At 43.4% G+C, this 13,201-nt stretch overlaps 1 protein-coding gene across 2 annotated transcripts; it reads right to left on the reverse strand.

Moving 5' to 3' along the window:
- lrrn1 (leucine rich repeat neuronal 1) lies at positions 1-12,310 on the reverse strand. Of its 2 annotated transcripts, none has more exons than XM_035632766.1 (2): positions 12,034-12,310; positions 1-3,166 (listed from the first exon to the last, which is right to left on the reverse strand). In XM_035632766.1, the coding sequence occupies exon 2, from the start codon at positions 3,003-3,005 to the stop codon at positions 852-854; it is 2,154 nt and encodes a 717-aa protein (XP_035488659.1). In that variant the 5' UTR covers positions 3,006-3,166; positions 12,034-12,310; the 3' UTR covers positions 1-851. The 2 variants fall into 2 exon arrangements, with proteins under 2 accessions (XP_035488659.1, XP_035488660.1); XM_035632767.2 differs by lacking the exon at positions 12,034-12,310 and adding an exon at positions 11,160-11,280.
- Positions 12,311-13,201: the final 891 nt, after the last annotated feature.

Below are 13,201 nucleotides of genomic sequence, written 5' to 3' on the forward strand. Positions count from 1 at the left end.
TCATGGTTAAAAAATATGAGGAAAGAAGATTTTATTGAACTTGCTTCTCAATAAACAACATGTTTGTGTGTGGAAACCACAGCAAAACCAGTGATTGTAGACGTATTCTAGCAAAATAAGAGAAGAAATATTTAAGAAATTTAAAAAGCCTTACATCTACCTAGTTTATAACATTCATATTTCTATTGCTGGTTTACAGTAGTTGCTCTGCAAACTTAAAGTCTAAATCAAACGTACTGTCATTTAATGTACAAAAATGAAATCATAGCTGATACAACATTACAGAAGAATCGCTAACATTACTCAATAGACGGTATATCAAGTCTAAACGTACTTTGTCAGCTTATATTTCAGTCGATAGACAAATTTGTGTATATATTTCAGTGCACAACAGTTAACAGTGAAACTGTGTTACAAGAGAAAGAAAGATTGCAGTCTCTAACAGTTCTGCCAGAGGAAAACATGTTAAAAACGAGTCAGTTTCCAGCTTTTCCTCTGCTCAGGCAAACTGAATCTGTGACAATGCTCATGCTGTGTTCATCAAAACAAGTACTAAAAATAAAGCACAGTGACTACAAAGTCCAGGAAGCTAAAGCAAGCTGCCACATTGTGTGTCAAAGTATGAGCGAAAGGTAAAAAGACAATGTGCTAAACTAAAAAATCTGAAAATGTTGGCTCAATTTTCGCTTCCGAGAGAAAGTCTGATAGAACCAGAGAAAACACAGCGGAAACGAGAAAGAAGAAAAAATTCAGTCAATCCACTTAGTTACAAATTAGCAAATGTGTATATATGTGTTTGTGCTCCTGAAAGAAAAATGTCTCTGTGTCTCTGACTGGATGGTTAGTAGGTATCACCACATGTAATAGCTGCGTGTCGTGTCCACCTGGCTAGGTTTGGTCTCAGAGGAGCCCTCCTTTTCCTTCTCACTGTCTGCCTCCCACAAGTTGATAAGTGGAGGGTATAACTCGTTCAGTGGTATTGACGAGGTTTTCTGCATGTATTTTTTCAGGGAATGGTGATAGTTTTTCCTTTTCCACCTCTTAGCAATATACACACCCAGAGAGGCCAGACTGACAATCGCAAACATTGTTCCCATGACTGCTGCAAGAGCAGTGTTGGTCCCTTGGTCAGATATTTCCACAGCAAAGGCTGCTTGCTTTGTCGTTACATTCACGCACGACTTCTGCATTTGTTGGTGAATGTTGGAGACCGTGAGGCACACCTCGTACTCAGTTGCTGGTTGTAAATGCGTGAGGTTGTACTCGTGGACGTCCACAGGTACTCTTGCAGTGTAAGTAATGTGTGGGTTGTCTATTTTCATGGTGGCGGAGGACCACTTGAGGTTAGAGGTCATTACATTTGAGTTTATTTTCCAGGAGACCAGGATTGAGTGAGATTCTGTCTGTTTGACGTAGATCTTCATAAGATGAGTGCTGTCTAAAAGAGTGCCATTTACACGTATAGCTGTGACTCTTGTGTCGGCTCCCTCTGAGTTTTGAGCCACACAGGTGTATGTGCCTGAGTCTTCTACTAGGATATGAGATATTCTCAATGTCCCTTCATTGCTGAGGCTGTACTTGTCAGACAGGGTGTCCATCATTACCTTGTTCCCCATGGGCGTCACCCAGTAGATTTCAGGCTCAGGCTGGGACATGGCTCTGCAGTCCAAGTCCACAGTCATTCCAATGTCCAAATTGAGGTGGCTGGGGAAGGTGTCATGCGAAATCATGGGCAAGCACTGGTTTGCAAGGTTCTTCTGTAGCACCTCCCTCACACGCATACCCCTGACCTCTGTTGGCGTGGCACAGAGCATGGACAGAGGTTCCATAAAGCGGACAGTGGTCTTGTTGGAGCTCATCCACTGGATGACGCAGTCACAGCGAAGAGGGTTGCTATGGATGCTAATCTCACGTAGGTTAGGGAGGGAGTCCACCGTGGACTGATAGAGAGCGTTCAGGGCATTGTTGTTTAGCATTAGACTCTCCAAGGCTGGGACATCACGAAAGGACTGATAGTTAATGTAAGAGAATTTGGGGTTATTTGTAGCCTCCAGCTTAGTGAGCTCGGGCAGGTTGTCCATAGCATAACGATCGATAGAAACCAATTCTCCCATGTTGTTTATGCCCAGCTCTTTCAGCCTCAGCATGTTCTTGAAATCTCCTTCCTGAATCTTGTGCACTGGGTTTTTATTCAAATCCAAGAACTTAAGGTTAGGTAACTTCTGAAGAGCTCTCTGTGGAACTCTGACCAATTTATTGTCATAGAAAGAAAGGCTCTCAAGATTGTCAAGTCCCACAAAGGCATTTCCGGGGATGTCCATCAAATCCATTCCAGCCAAAACCAGGCTTCTCAGGTTAACCAAGGGCTTGAAATTGAAGTCCATTATCCCAACAATGGGGTTCTCCCCAATCATGAGGATCTCTAGATTGGGCGTAGATTCAAACCACTGGCTGTTAATGGATTTGATCTTGTTGGAGTTGAGGTGAAGCCTGAGCAGGTTGTGGAGCCCAGAAAAGGCATTGGCAGAGATGGCGTTGATCTGATTGTGGTTGATGTAGAGCTCCTGCAGGTTGCTGAGATCCTGCAAACAGTAATCAGGCATTTCTTTTATCTGGTTCTCCTCCAGATGAAGTGTGGTGAGCTGGGACATATTGGTAAGGCCAACATCCCGAATGCAACTGAAGTTGTTCTGGGACAAGTCCAGCTCAGTCAGGTTGAAGAGCTGCTCTAGCTCCTCACTTGTCCTGGCAATGTAGTTGCTCTGTAGGAGGAGAACCTGAGTGTCGCTGGAGAGGTTTCCCGGGATACGTGTTAAACGTAGGTCATTGCAGTCTACAGTGATGGCCTCTCTGTAGGTGGACTGGGGAGTAAACCATGGGCGGATTTCGCACACACATAGCTGGGGACACTCATTGCTTTGGACAAAGGATAGTCCTATAGATACCAGGATCAGGCCAGCAAGTACCTGGCCTGGAAGAAAGAACTTTAACTTCCATCTAGCCATGATGGGGAGGGACACGTGGAGGGTCAGACGTCTTTGGGAAAGGGTATGTTATAGTCACCAACCAGACTTGACTCTGATTAGGTCTTTCAATCCAGTAAAATGGTCATGAGTTGAAGCCAACAGTAGAATTTTTCATCAAGATCTTGGAGCTGCGGGATTATCTGCAAAAGAAAGACAAAGCATAAATGTCTTTATATAGAAAACAGTGTCCTCCTTCACATTATAATGAAAAGAGCATATAGCGTATAGTTCATAATTATGTTTCAGCAATAAGTGGCACCAGGGATGGCAAAATCAGTCAAAGAGGTGGATTGTCATGAAATTTCTCCAAACATTTAGGGTCCCCTTTGGATGAATTCTAAGGAAATTGATAATTCTTTTCCTCTAGTGCCAACATGGGATTGTAGTGTTCAGTTAAATATTTCAACAATTACTGTCTGGATTACCATGAAATTTGGCACCACCATCGGGTCAAAAGTGTGGCCAATACTTTGATTTATGACCAAATACCTATAAAATTGTGGAAATTCCCATCAGCCTCAATTGTAATTTTATTGCTGATTAATAACTGCAATATGATGATGTTGATTACCTATTTGTGGATGTACATTGTAATTGTGCCTGAGCACAGCCTCACAGAGCCTAGCATAGCTGTATACTTAGTCTTGTTTAATGTAACAATTACTGAATTATCACAAAATCTTTCATGTTTCTAGTAAATGTAGAAATTACTTAGGACAACAGACTGGCAATGAACAACAACTGCCTCCCCATTATCCTTGTGAGACTGCCCGTTATGTGCAGCATCAACAGTTTTGAGAAAATGCAACTTCAGCTCATTACAGTGCATTCACAAAACACCGCTCTGAACTACTTGGAAACACATCAAATTCCATTGAGGGCTTTCATCTATCCAGCATGCCCATAAGGACTTGATCATTAGCTACTCTGAACATCATTAAACACTATGAGATATTAGCATGTGCCAATCCTCAAAGAAAGCAAAAAAAGATGCATGTCTTAAATTTTAATGCAATGTCTTTGGCATTCTGAATTTAGGGCAGACATGAAAAAAAAAAAGTTTTCAGAAGGCTTTTTTCCAAGATGATTGGATACAGAGGGAAGATTGTCAAAACTTGGGGAGCAGGGGATTTCAGGAGAGGGTTGTGAGAGGACAAGAGACCCTGATCTAGAACGGATGTGTGCTTAGTCTAGCAAATAAAGCTTCTGAGAGGTGCAGTGGGCATCTGTTAACCCATATGGCAATATTTCACAAACATTACCAACAGAAGATGAAACCCACTCTCTTTTCCTCTAGCACCATCAAAAGGTTGACGTTTGTGGTTTTAAAAGAAGTCTCTGAACAACTATCTAATGGACTGCCATGAAAATGAAATCTGATAAAGACATTCATGTTCCCCTTAGGATGAATAGTAATAACTTCAGTGTCTCCTGACTTTCTGATGGTAGAATACATGCAAAATTAAATACATTCTCATCAGCTTCAGCTGAACAATGTTTGGTGAAATTGAGCAAAAAATATTGGCATATTGACAATCTTAACTAAGATGGTGAACATGGTAAACATAAGCATTTGCTGTGCCTTAGTACAGCCTCACATAGTTTTCTAGCATGGGTGTAGACTCTTTGGTTGTTTTCACACCCGCTCTTGAACCTGATCTGGTTAAATCAGACTCTCACCCTGGTGTGGATCAAAACAACCGCACCGAGACTTTAGAGGAGTTGGTCTTGGTCTGGTCCCCAGAGAGACTCCAGTGATTTGTTTGCGGTGGGAAGGTGATCCGACCTCGATCTAACCGAGGAAGCAGGTGTACTCTGTAATTCTGAGCCAAAAGACTACTGTAGCCCAGGGTGCTTTGTCTTCTGGGAAGCAGCCGTGCATGTGAACTGTAGCAGCTTGTGAAGTGTAGTTTTGTCTGTTTGAAAAGCAACTGAACTAAGGGGATATGTTCCTTTACAAACTCATCAACTAATTCTGATCAGAGCAAACAAACTGCCCTTAGACGTTAAAATCCCAACATGATCCGTGACTTTCACATTCCTATTCCTTTTGCTTGCTCTGATGTATCAGATGTGCCCCTCTCAGTAATTCTTTTCACATGCAAATACAGTATATAGACATGATGTAACCATGCAACAGTTTTATTCCTCAACACTTCTTTCACTAGCCCATGCACTTGCATTATCTTACAGCGACACTCAACAGATACCATTACTCAATTAGGTCTATTTACCAAAGGAGGCATCCTTCCCAGCCCAGTGCCATACGGCAGTGCCACAGTGCCACAGACCTCTCCACCACAAAGCTTTATGGTCGACACTATAGCTTAAGAAGATAGCACTTAAGAGGCTTTCAAAACAAGAGCGCTGACTAATTCATCTGAATGCAAACTGCCTGGCAACAGCACCAGGGAGACAGGAACACATTTCTGCTCCGCCTATACTGGGGATTTCTCATGGGACAGGGCGGAGCATGGGTGAAAATAGGGATAGAACAGTATCTTGTCTTTGAGCTAGAGCCCTGTATATTGTGATGAGTGCTGCACCATTCGGGATTAGTGGATGGAGATACTGAAGTGTAGATTAGCTTGGGGGGGGGGGGGGGGGGGGGGGGGGGGTAATGTACTAGATTCCAAGCCGGAGGAGAGAAACAGGTCACTTAGCACTTTAATTAAAAGCAACATACACAGCATAGACCTGGAGGAGTGTTAATGCATTGTTAATCTCATTACAAAAATAATTGCTTGAGCACTTGTTTGTAACTTTGTCAACAACCAAATATTCGGTACAGTATTAATTCATATTAAAATGATTTCATTAATGTATCGACATAAATATAGAAAAGTGATCAAATAGTTTCTAGCAAAAATCTAAACAAAATGATAAGAACAATTTAAACAGTTGCCTAAAAATTCAAAAAAAAAATTCAAGATTTCATTGGAATTAGTCATAAAATGTAATTCTTCACATTTGACTCAGCTTTACATTGTCAGCCTCAGATCACAATCTTGTATTTTTAAAATGTAATATTAGTTTTAGAGAGGCAAGAGCAAAAAGGAAAACATGAAAACATGTTTGACCTTCACATGTGTATAGTCACTGGAGCATATCAACTACATATTTCATGCTACAATACGGCTTTGAGGTTTTACTCTGCATCAAGATGACAAGGAAGGTTTAGTGATATATCATTCCTCCTCTATTTACCACGAACGGGGTTAATCTTAGATTCGCTCCATTCAGTAAATGCTGACAGCTTTGTCTGTGCTGCCCTTTGTGCAATGAAGGATTAAGATGTTTCTGATCCCATTTAATACTGGCCACACAAAATCTGACACATTTGTCACGGTAAAAAAGTGGGACAGCAGGACATTTCTACATGTTGTTCTGATGTAAGTATGAGCACTTAAACGACTGAAGCAAAATCTGTGTCAACATCCTGTTGGTTGGTTTTTAAAATGACAACAAAAGGCCACTGGGACACTTGACAGAGGCTTCACAGGTCTATTGTGATCCTAAAGCCACAGGAAAGCGTAAAAAACACACCGCAGGTGGAAGAACACTCAACAACACCAAAGGCAGGAAGGCAGGAAGCAGAAAAAAACCTCACAGGCTTTAAACACAGCCACCTCTCAACCTGTGAACGGGATACTTGAAATAAAAAACCAACAACTTCAAACGTAACCTTTGACATCTCAGACAGCTTTTATCAATACCTGCAGCAGGATGTAAGTTGGCCACGTTTTGCTTGCTTGGACGGAGTCTAACCAAAGACACAGAACTCACAAGCGAGTTAGTGGTTTATCCCCCAAACAAATATGGATCACTCATCTCTGTCGGACGAGGGTTAACATTTATTTCTTAATTACACCACCAGCATTTCAGCCACTTAATCTTTCTCATTCCCACATGCCTAGCCATGCCATCCTCTACCAAAAGCAGCCTAATAATCATATCCATACACAGTGTGGGCGGTGCATTGATGCTTATTAACAGTACAAAGTTAATGGAGCAAAAACTTAGTGATGCAAATGTTAGGTTGTTGTCGCTAATTTTCGGTTCTTGGCGGGGCCCTTCGATCATTCATGCAAATGAAGAAATGCATTACGGTCATCCTGTTGTAAACCAGTACATTCGAACAAAATTACTGAAAGTGAGTTTTAATTTTCACTGGCGGTATAACAGTCAACTGTGCAGAACAGCTGCTCGCCATGAAGGCATGTGATGTACCGAAGACTACTAAGAATATTTACTTCTGTAGCCTTCTATTATATTTCCACAATGATTAAAATGGCATTAGGTCGTTCATTTTCTTTAATCATTCTCTAACCCTTGGTGTGGCACTCGTGTGCACCTGCTGCATCGCAGATCCAGTGGACCGGACAAGTTTCTGATGTCCACATTTATAGTGAAACGGGTTGCTAATAGGATCATCAGGTCAACTTATCGGACCATGAGGTTAAAGGTGCACACTGGGTCGGAAACACCCAAAATATTGATGTGACGCTCAATGTCGCTGCCAATCACAACCCCCTCGACACACACACACACACACACACACACACACACACACACACACAGTGTGTCAGCAGCTTGTGTAAAAGAGACGTTCACAACATCGGTTCTTTATTTGACGCTGATTACGTCTTTGTTGCAAACTGATGACTTCATGTGGGCGGGCAAAGCAAATGGAATACATGGTTTGAGTTATTAGAACGATATTTAAAAGTAAAACTGTCCAGTAACTGACTAAAGGAAACTAAAGATTAAAGAGAATACTGCAAAAAACAAACACTGCTTAGAGCCACAAAATGATTTTCCGTTGGCCTATCATCTGCCAGGGTCGTTTCCATCGTTGGGGTCTGATCCCCTCAAGGGGGCAACAACAGGCCACTGAACATAATTGTTTTACTCTGAAAAGCAAGTAGATCATTATCAGTAACAACAGTGGATCCTTTAATTAATGAGTCTTCCTTCCATCATGAATGTGTACGGTTAATATGAGCGTAGAAAAAAAAGAAGCTGCCACCTCCACTCTCACCGCACTCGGCAGCCGTGACAACGCTCAGTTTCCTCCCCATGCCATGGAATTAGATCGCTGTCGTTCCCATTTGAGGAACGTCACTTATAGAGTGACACTGAAATATAACGTATTAACTGGCGCCCTAATAAAATGCCATGTACTGTACATACGTCACAGTTCAGAGATGTGACAAAACACCTCTGTGCAGTAGGCGGTGCGGTGAGAATAGTTTTGCTCATTAAGTGACAGACACTACGGCAGTTGAGCCCCATTTGAACCCAGTGATAGGATATTGGGCCGATAATGACGCTAACCTCACTCGTGCAGGTTTCCCACGATCATTTACAAGAGGAAGAGGATCGAACATATTTCCTTCTCATGATCTGTAGAACGCGTCTGCGAGGACTACTGATAAAGGTAGACATATTTTCTTCTACGTATCAAAGATTCCTTTGCTAATCCTGTGAGTCCACTGAATAATCGTAGCTGATGTGTGTGTGTGTGTGTGTGTGTGTGTGTGATGAAGGATTTGAAAAAAAGAAAAAATACCTCATATATATCTCCAAAAACTAGATAAAGTCTGAGTACACTCAAGGTCATCGCCAAGGAACTTCCTCCTTAAATGTGCAGGATTGAGAGTGACATGAGAAAATGAAAATGTGATTTAAGATGGATAACAAGAATCCTGCATTAGGGCTCTCTCAGGAGATGCACATACGGCGCTGCTGGCCCAGGTTTGCCCTTGAGCTTTTAGTTCATTCATCTACACACATTTAAAATAAAATTTAAAAAAAAAATTAAAAAGGAGGAAAGAGAGAAATGAGGGAAAACAAATTACAGGTGGAGCAGGTGAGATAAAAACATCCCCGGGGGAACCCGTGAGCCCACCTCGTCACAGACGGAGCAGAAGTGAGGTGACGAAAACAACTCCTGAATTAGATGACAGAACTTGAGCGACAAGGAAACATGGAGGAATGTATTATTAATGTTCCAGAAAGGAACGGCGCTGTGACAAGAAAGCTAAATGAGAGGAAAAATAACACACAAAGTGAAAACACATCATTCTCTCCTGCTCCGCACCCTTCTGAACACCAGGATAAGTAGAGAAATATATTGTGTGTATATATATATATATATATATATAGTGTATATATATATATATATATATATATATATATATATATGGCCGTTTGGAGACCGCTGGGCCACTTTGTCATCAGCAGCCTGATTGCTCTCCGGCCGGTTCGACCTCTCAACGGACACTTATTTGTAAATCCTCAGCTCCTCCACGAGCTGACTGATTATAGATTTGTGGCGGACACACTAAATTCTTGGTGGAGCTGCTGCTCGTAACATCTTGTGATAAGAATAGAAAACCTGCAGTCTAGGTATAAACCCAAGGGGTTTGCACCACTGTCAAAGGTAAACAATGGGCCGCTAACGCGACAAAGCCACATAATGTAACTTGATTACAATAAAACTGAAATGATTCATCGATTAATTGAGGAGTTGATTATCGGAGTGTTAAGTGAAACTTCGCTGGAGATCTTTTCTGTTCTTTATTTTTGTAAACTGAATATCTTTGGGTGATTAACTCTCGGTTGGACAAAATTTGTTTGACAAGATCACCTTTAATTGTATCTTTTTTTTTAAACAAACATTTTCTGGCAATTAGTCAAGAATATCGTAGGCAGAGCATTAGATCATGGGAAATAATTATTAGCTGCATACATAATTGTTATTGTCAGAATTGTCAGTGTTGTTGAATGTTCGTTTACATCGTTTACACTCATCTTGGTAGATATGTGTAAACCAGGCCTGGAACTCGGGTGTTGGCTATGAAGTTGCATCATGGGAAATGTAGGATCCAGTGTTTTGTACCAGGTACTTGAAAGTCAGGACGTGTGTGTTGCTGCTGCTGCTGCTGCTCTAATTTGGACCACTCTTTGGTGGTCCAAATTAGCACTTTAAGTGCAATATTAACTTTACAGTCAAGGGGAAGAAGGCGATTATTAAGATTACAGCTTTGTGTACCAACAATATAATCATTTAGTGGAGCCTCTAACAAATACACTAGGGTTTGAAAGGATCAAACCAAAAAACAATTAGTCTACCGACAGCAGAATTGGCCTTTTTGACCACCTGCGCCACAGCCGCCTGCTTTTTTGTGCCACATCTCCTCCATATCTTAATTGGGTGAGAACAATCTGCCCTGCAAACTAACTATACCTGCGGCATAACTGAGTAACCTGACCTGCTGATCTACCAAAATCCTAAATGCAATGCTCTAATACTTCTATTTTATATTAATCTTGTGGCAGATGTCTAGCTACCCCCACACATCGCACACACGCACACACGCACACACACACCTGGTCCCAAGAGCCGTACGAAGGCACAACCAAAAGCAATACACTAAACGCTGACGTCTGCCTTAGAGAAACGTCTGTCTCAGACATATGTGGGGTGTTTTACGTCGACCGTGTCTAAATTAATGAATTAGTCACACTCCGTATTAAGTGTTGCTTTACAGAGCTTACAAAAGTCCCTTTTTATCGCAGCTGAACTCTGAGACGACCACGTTTTTTTTACCGTGCAGTTTGGGCTGAGGTCTGATCACGAGGTTTCCCGGATCAATGGGAGATGTTGTTTTTTTTCGCCGAAAGCCGCTCTGGCTTCAGGTCAGGGTGAGTTGAACTGTTACTGTGTCTGCGTCTGACTGTTGCCCACATGGGGGCGGGGGTTAATTATGCCATAGTCCTTCTTATAGATCTTGAGCTCAATAACCCAACTCCCCCCTCTTCACCCTGCTTTAGGCCCCCGGGGGACCTACATGTTGTTGGTGTATTTGGGGGTGGGGTGAAGCCATTTGCCCCCTCCCACAAGCTCTGCTGTCTCCTAGCAAACCCGTCCACGAGTTGTAGAAAGCAAGAACACATACTGGAGCAGCTTGTGTTTACCTGACTTGGCTGTACTTTTCACATTTGTGTCATTAAAGGGTCGTGGAACCGGCACTTTGATTTGACCCAGAGGTCCACCCATGAGAAAAAGATGACACTTTGTGTTTGTGAAAGAGTTCCATACGCAGGGTCCAGTGGGCCGAAACTGACCTGGCAGAGCAAAGATCCTTGAGAACTCAACACAGAGAGGCTTTTGCCATGCTCCCAACCTCAGCGGTCTCTGCCCTCTTCCTCTGAAGTTGAGTGATGCAAGTCAGCAGTTCTCCGTCCAGCACAAAAGCGCAACAGCTGCAGCGACAGAAGCAGCGTTCGTGAATCACAATGGACCCCCCGCCTGCGCAACCCCATTCTCACCAGCACATCCCTCGCAGGGCGCATGGTCTTTATCCCCGAGGAAGACTTGTTTTCTTTTCTTTTCTTTTTTTCTCTTTGCCCAGAACGATGGAATCGAGACATCTGCCGACAGACTTTAACATTAATATGCAAATCGCGTTTGCACGGCGCTGCGCTGCGCACGCCGCACGCATCTCCTGCTGCCACCGCAACTATGTACCGCAACTATGTACCGCAACCGAGATCAAAGTTTGGGTTTTTTTTTCCCGTGCCACATCGTCTTTGACGCATTGGACAGAGCATATCCATTCGATTGCTCACAAACACACCAGGCTTCAATGTGCCCCTCTAACGGTAACTCATTCAATTATAGTTCCACGTCAAATTGGAAGCATGCAGTGCAGCTCGAGCCAGACCGCAATTATTGAAGAAAAAAAAAATGATTATGCCCTTGAGTGTGTCCGCATCTCGAATACACCTGAACTCGTTGCGTCGCCCTTGAGTAGGGAACTATGTGAAGAATGGTGACATATTTAATAAGTGCGCATTCTTTTGCGCACATAAAAACGGTTAAATCCAAGGGGCTTGGATGCCGTGATAACATTGCTTTCCTCACAGAATATGTTCAAAAAGAAACTGCCAGGCTGAAAGCAGCGGAGATCCATGCCCCTGCTCTCCCGAGGGCTCTCACCTTGTTGGCATTCCGGTCCGACGTTTCCCGAGCGCACAGGTCCTTTCCATCCGGATACGCGTCGATGCCCAACAACAAACGAGATCAATGCTGCTGTGTGAAGTGATCGGGCTCATCATATCCCCCTCCCCCGTGCCACAGCTGGGCGTCTGTCTACAACGACGTGTCGCCCGTGCATCCGACCGGTCCCCGGCTCTCCTCGGAGCAAGGCATGGCGCGCTGTGCGGAGAGATGTCCAACCTGCTGCAACCCGCCACCGACCGCTTTTGTCGCGACGAAATCCTCCAGCAACCCCCCCCCCGCCCCCCTTCCCCTCCCCTCCCTGCGCTCTGCCACCTGCTCCTCCTCCTACGGATGTAGAAGGAAAATGATTTTTAAAAAAAAGAAGAAAAAAAAAAAGAAGAGAAAAACACCTGGCGCTGTGCGGACCAGTCAGCTGGTTCCCCGGCAGGCCATTGGCGGAGCGCGCCTGTCTGTCACCGTCGGCCGAGCGCAGCAGAGCGCCATCTGCTCCGGGGCTCGCGATGAGAACAAAGGCAGGAGAGGGCGACGGGGCACGGGGCGCAGTGGAGGGGGGTTGGGGGGGCACATGGCATTATCGCTGACAAAAAAGAAGAAAAAAAGATTGCTTTTTTTAAAATCCCATTTTTCATGGCACAGTACAGTTGTGTAGTGGTAGGTCTCAATTTGTTAAAGAAATATTGGGGGGAACCTCCTATTCTGTGAAGGTTCGCTCCAGGTTGACTTCCCTTTCTGCTCATTCCACATTTACAAAACTAGTCTTTCTTCCCTCCCATTTGAGACACTCGCTCGACATCCGATTTGACATTCGTGAGCCAATGTATGACCTTTTATACGACCACTGGCCTATTCTCAACTCGGGCTTTTACATTGCCAGCTTTTTCCTCAGCGTCTCCATATAATTAAATGTGTGAGGCTTTAGTGTAGAGCTCAAAGGGGTTGGTGCCCTTCCATAAAGTCAGGGGACTAACAAAGAGACAGAAAATAAGAATGTTTTTTAAAAAAGGGGCCAAGATATTTTGGCCTTTACAGTTCTTATGGGTCCAACTCCAAAAACGGTAGATCCCGCATTTCCCGTAACTCGACACAATGTAGCATATTTCCCCTTGGGCCTATACCATGCCTGTTAAAAGTGATCCTTCACACT

Source organism: Scophthalmus maximus, chromosome 6, assembly GCF_022379125.1.
Source record: "Scophthalmus maximus strain ysfricsl-2021 chromosome 6, ASM2237912v1, whole genome shotgun sequence".
NCBI classification, from domain to species: domain Eukaryota; kingdom Metazoa; phylum Chordata; class Actinopteri; order Pleuronectiformes; family Scophthalmidae; genus Scophthalmus; species Scophthalmus maximus.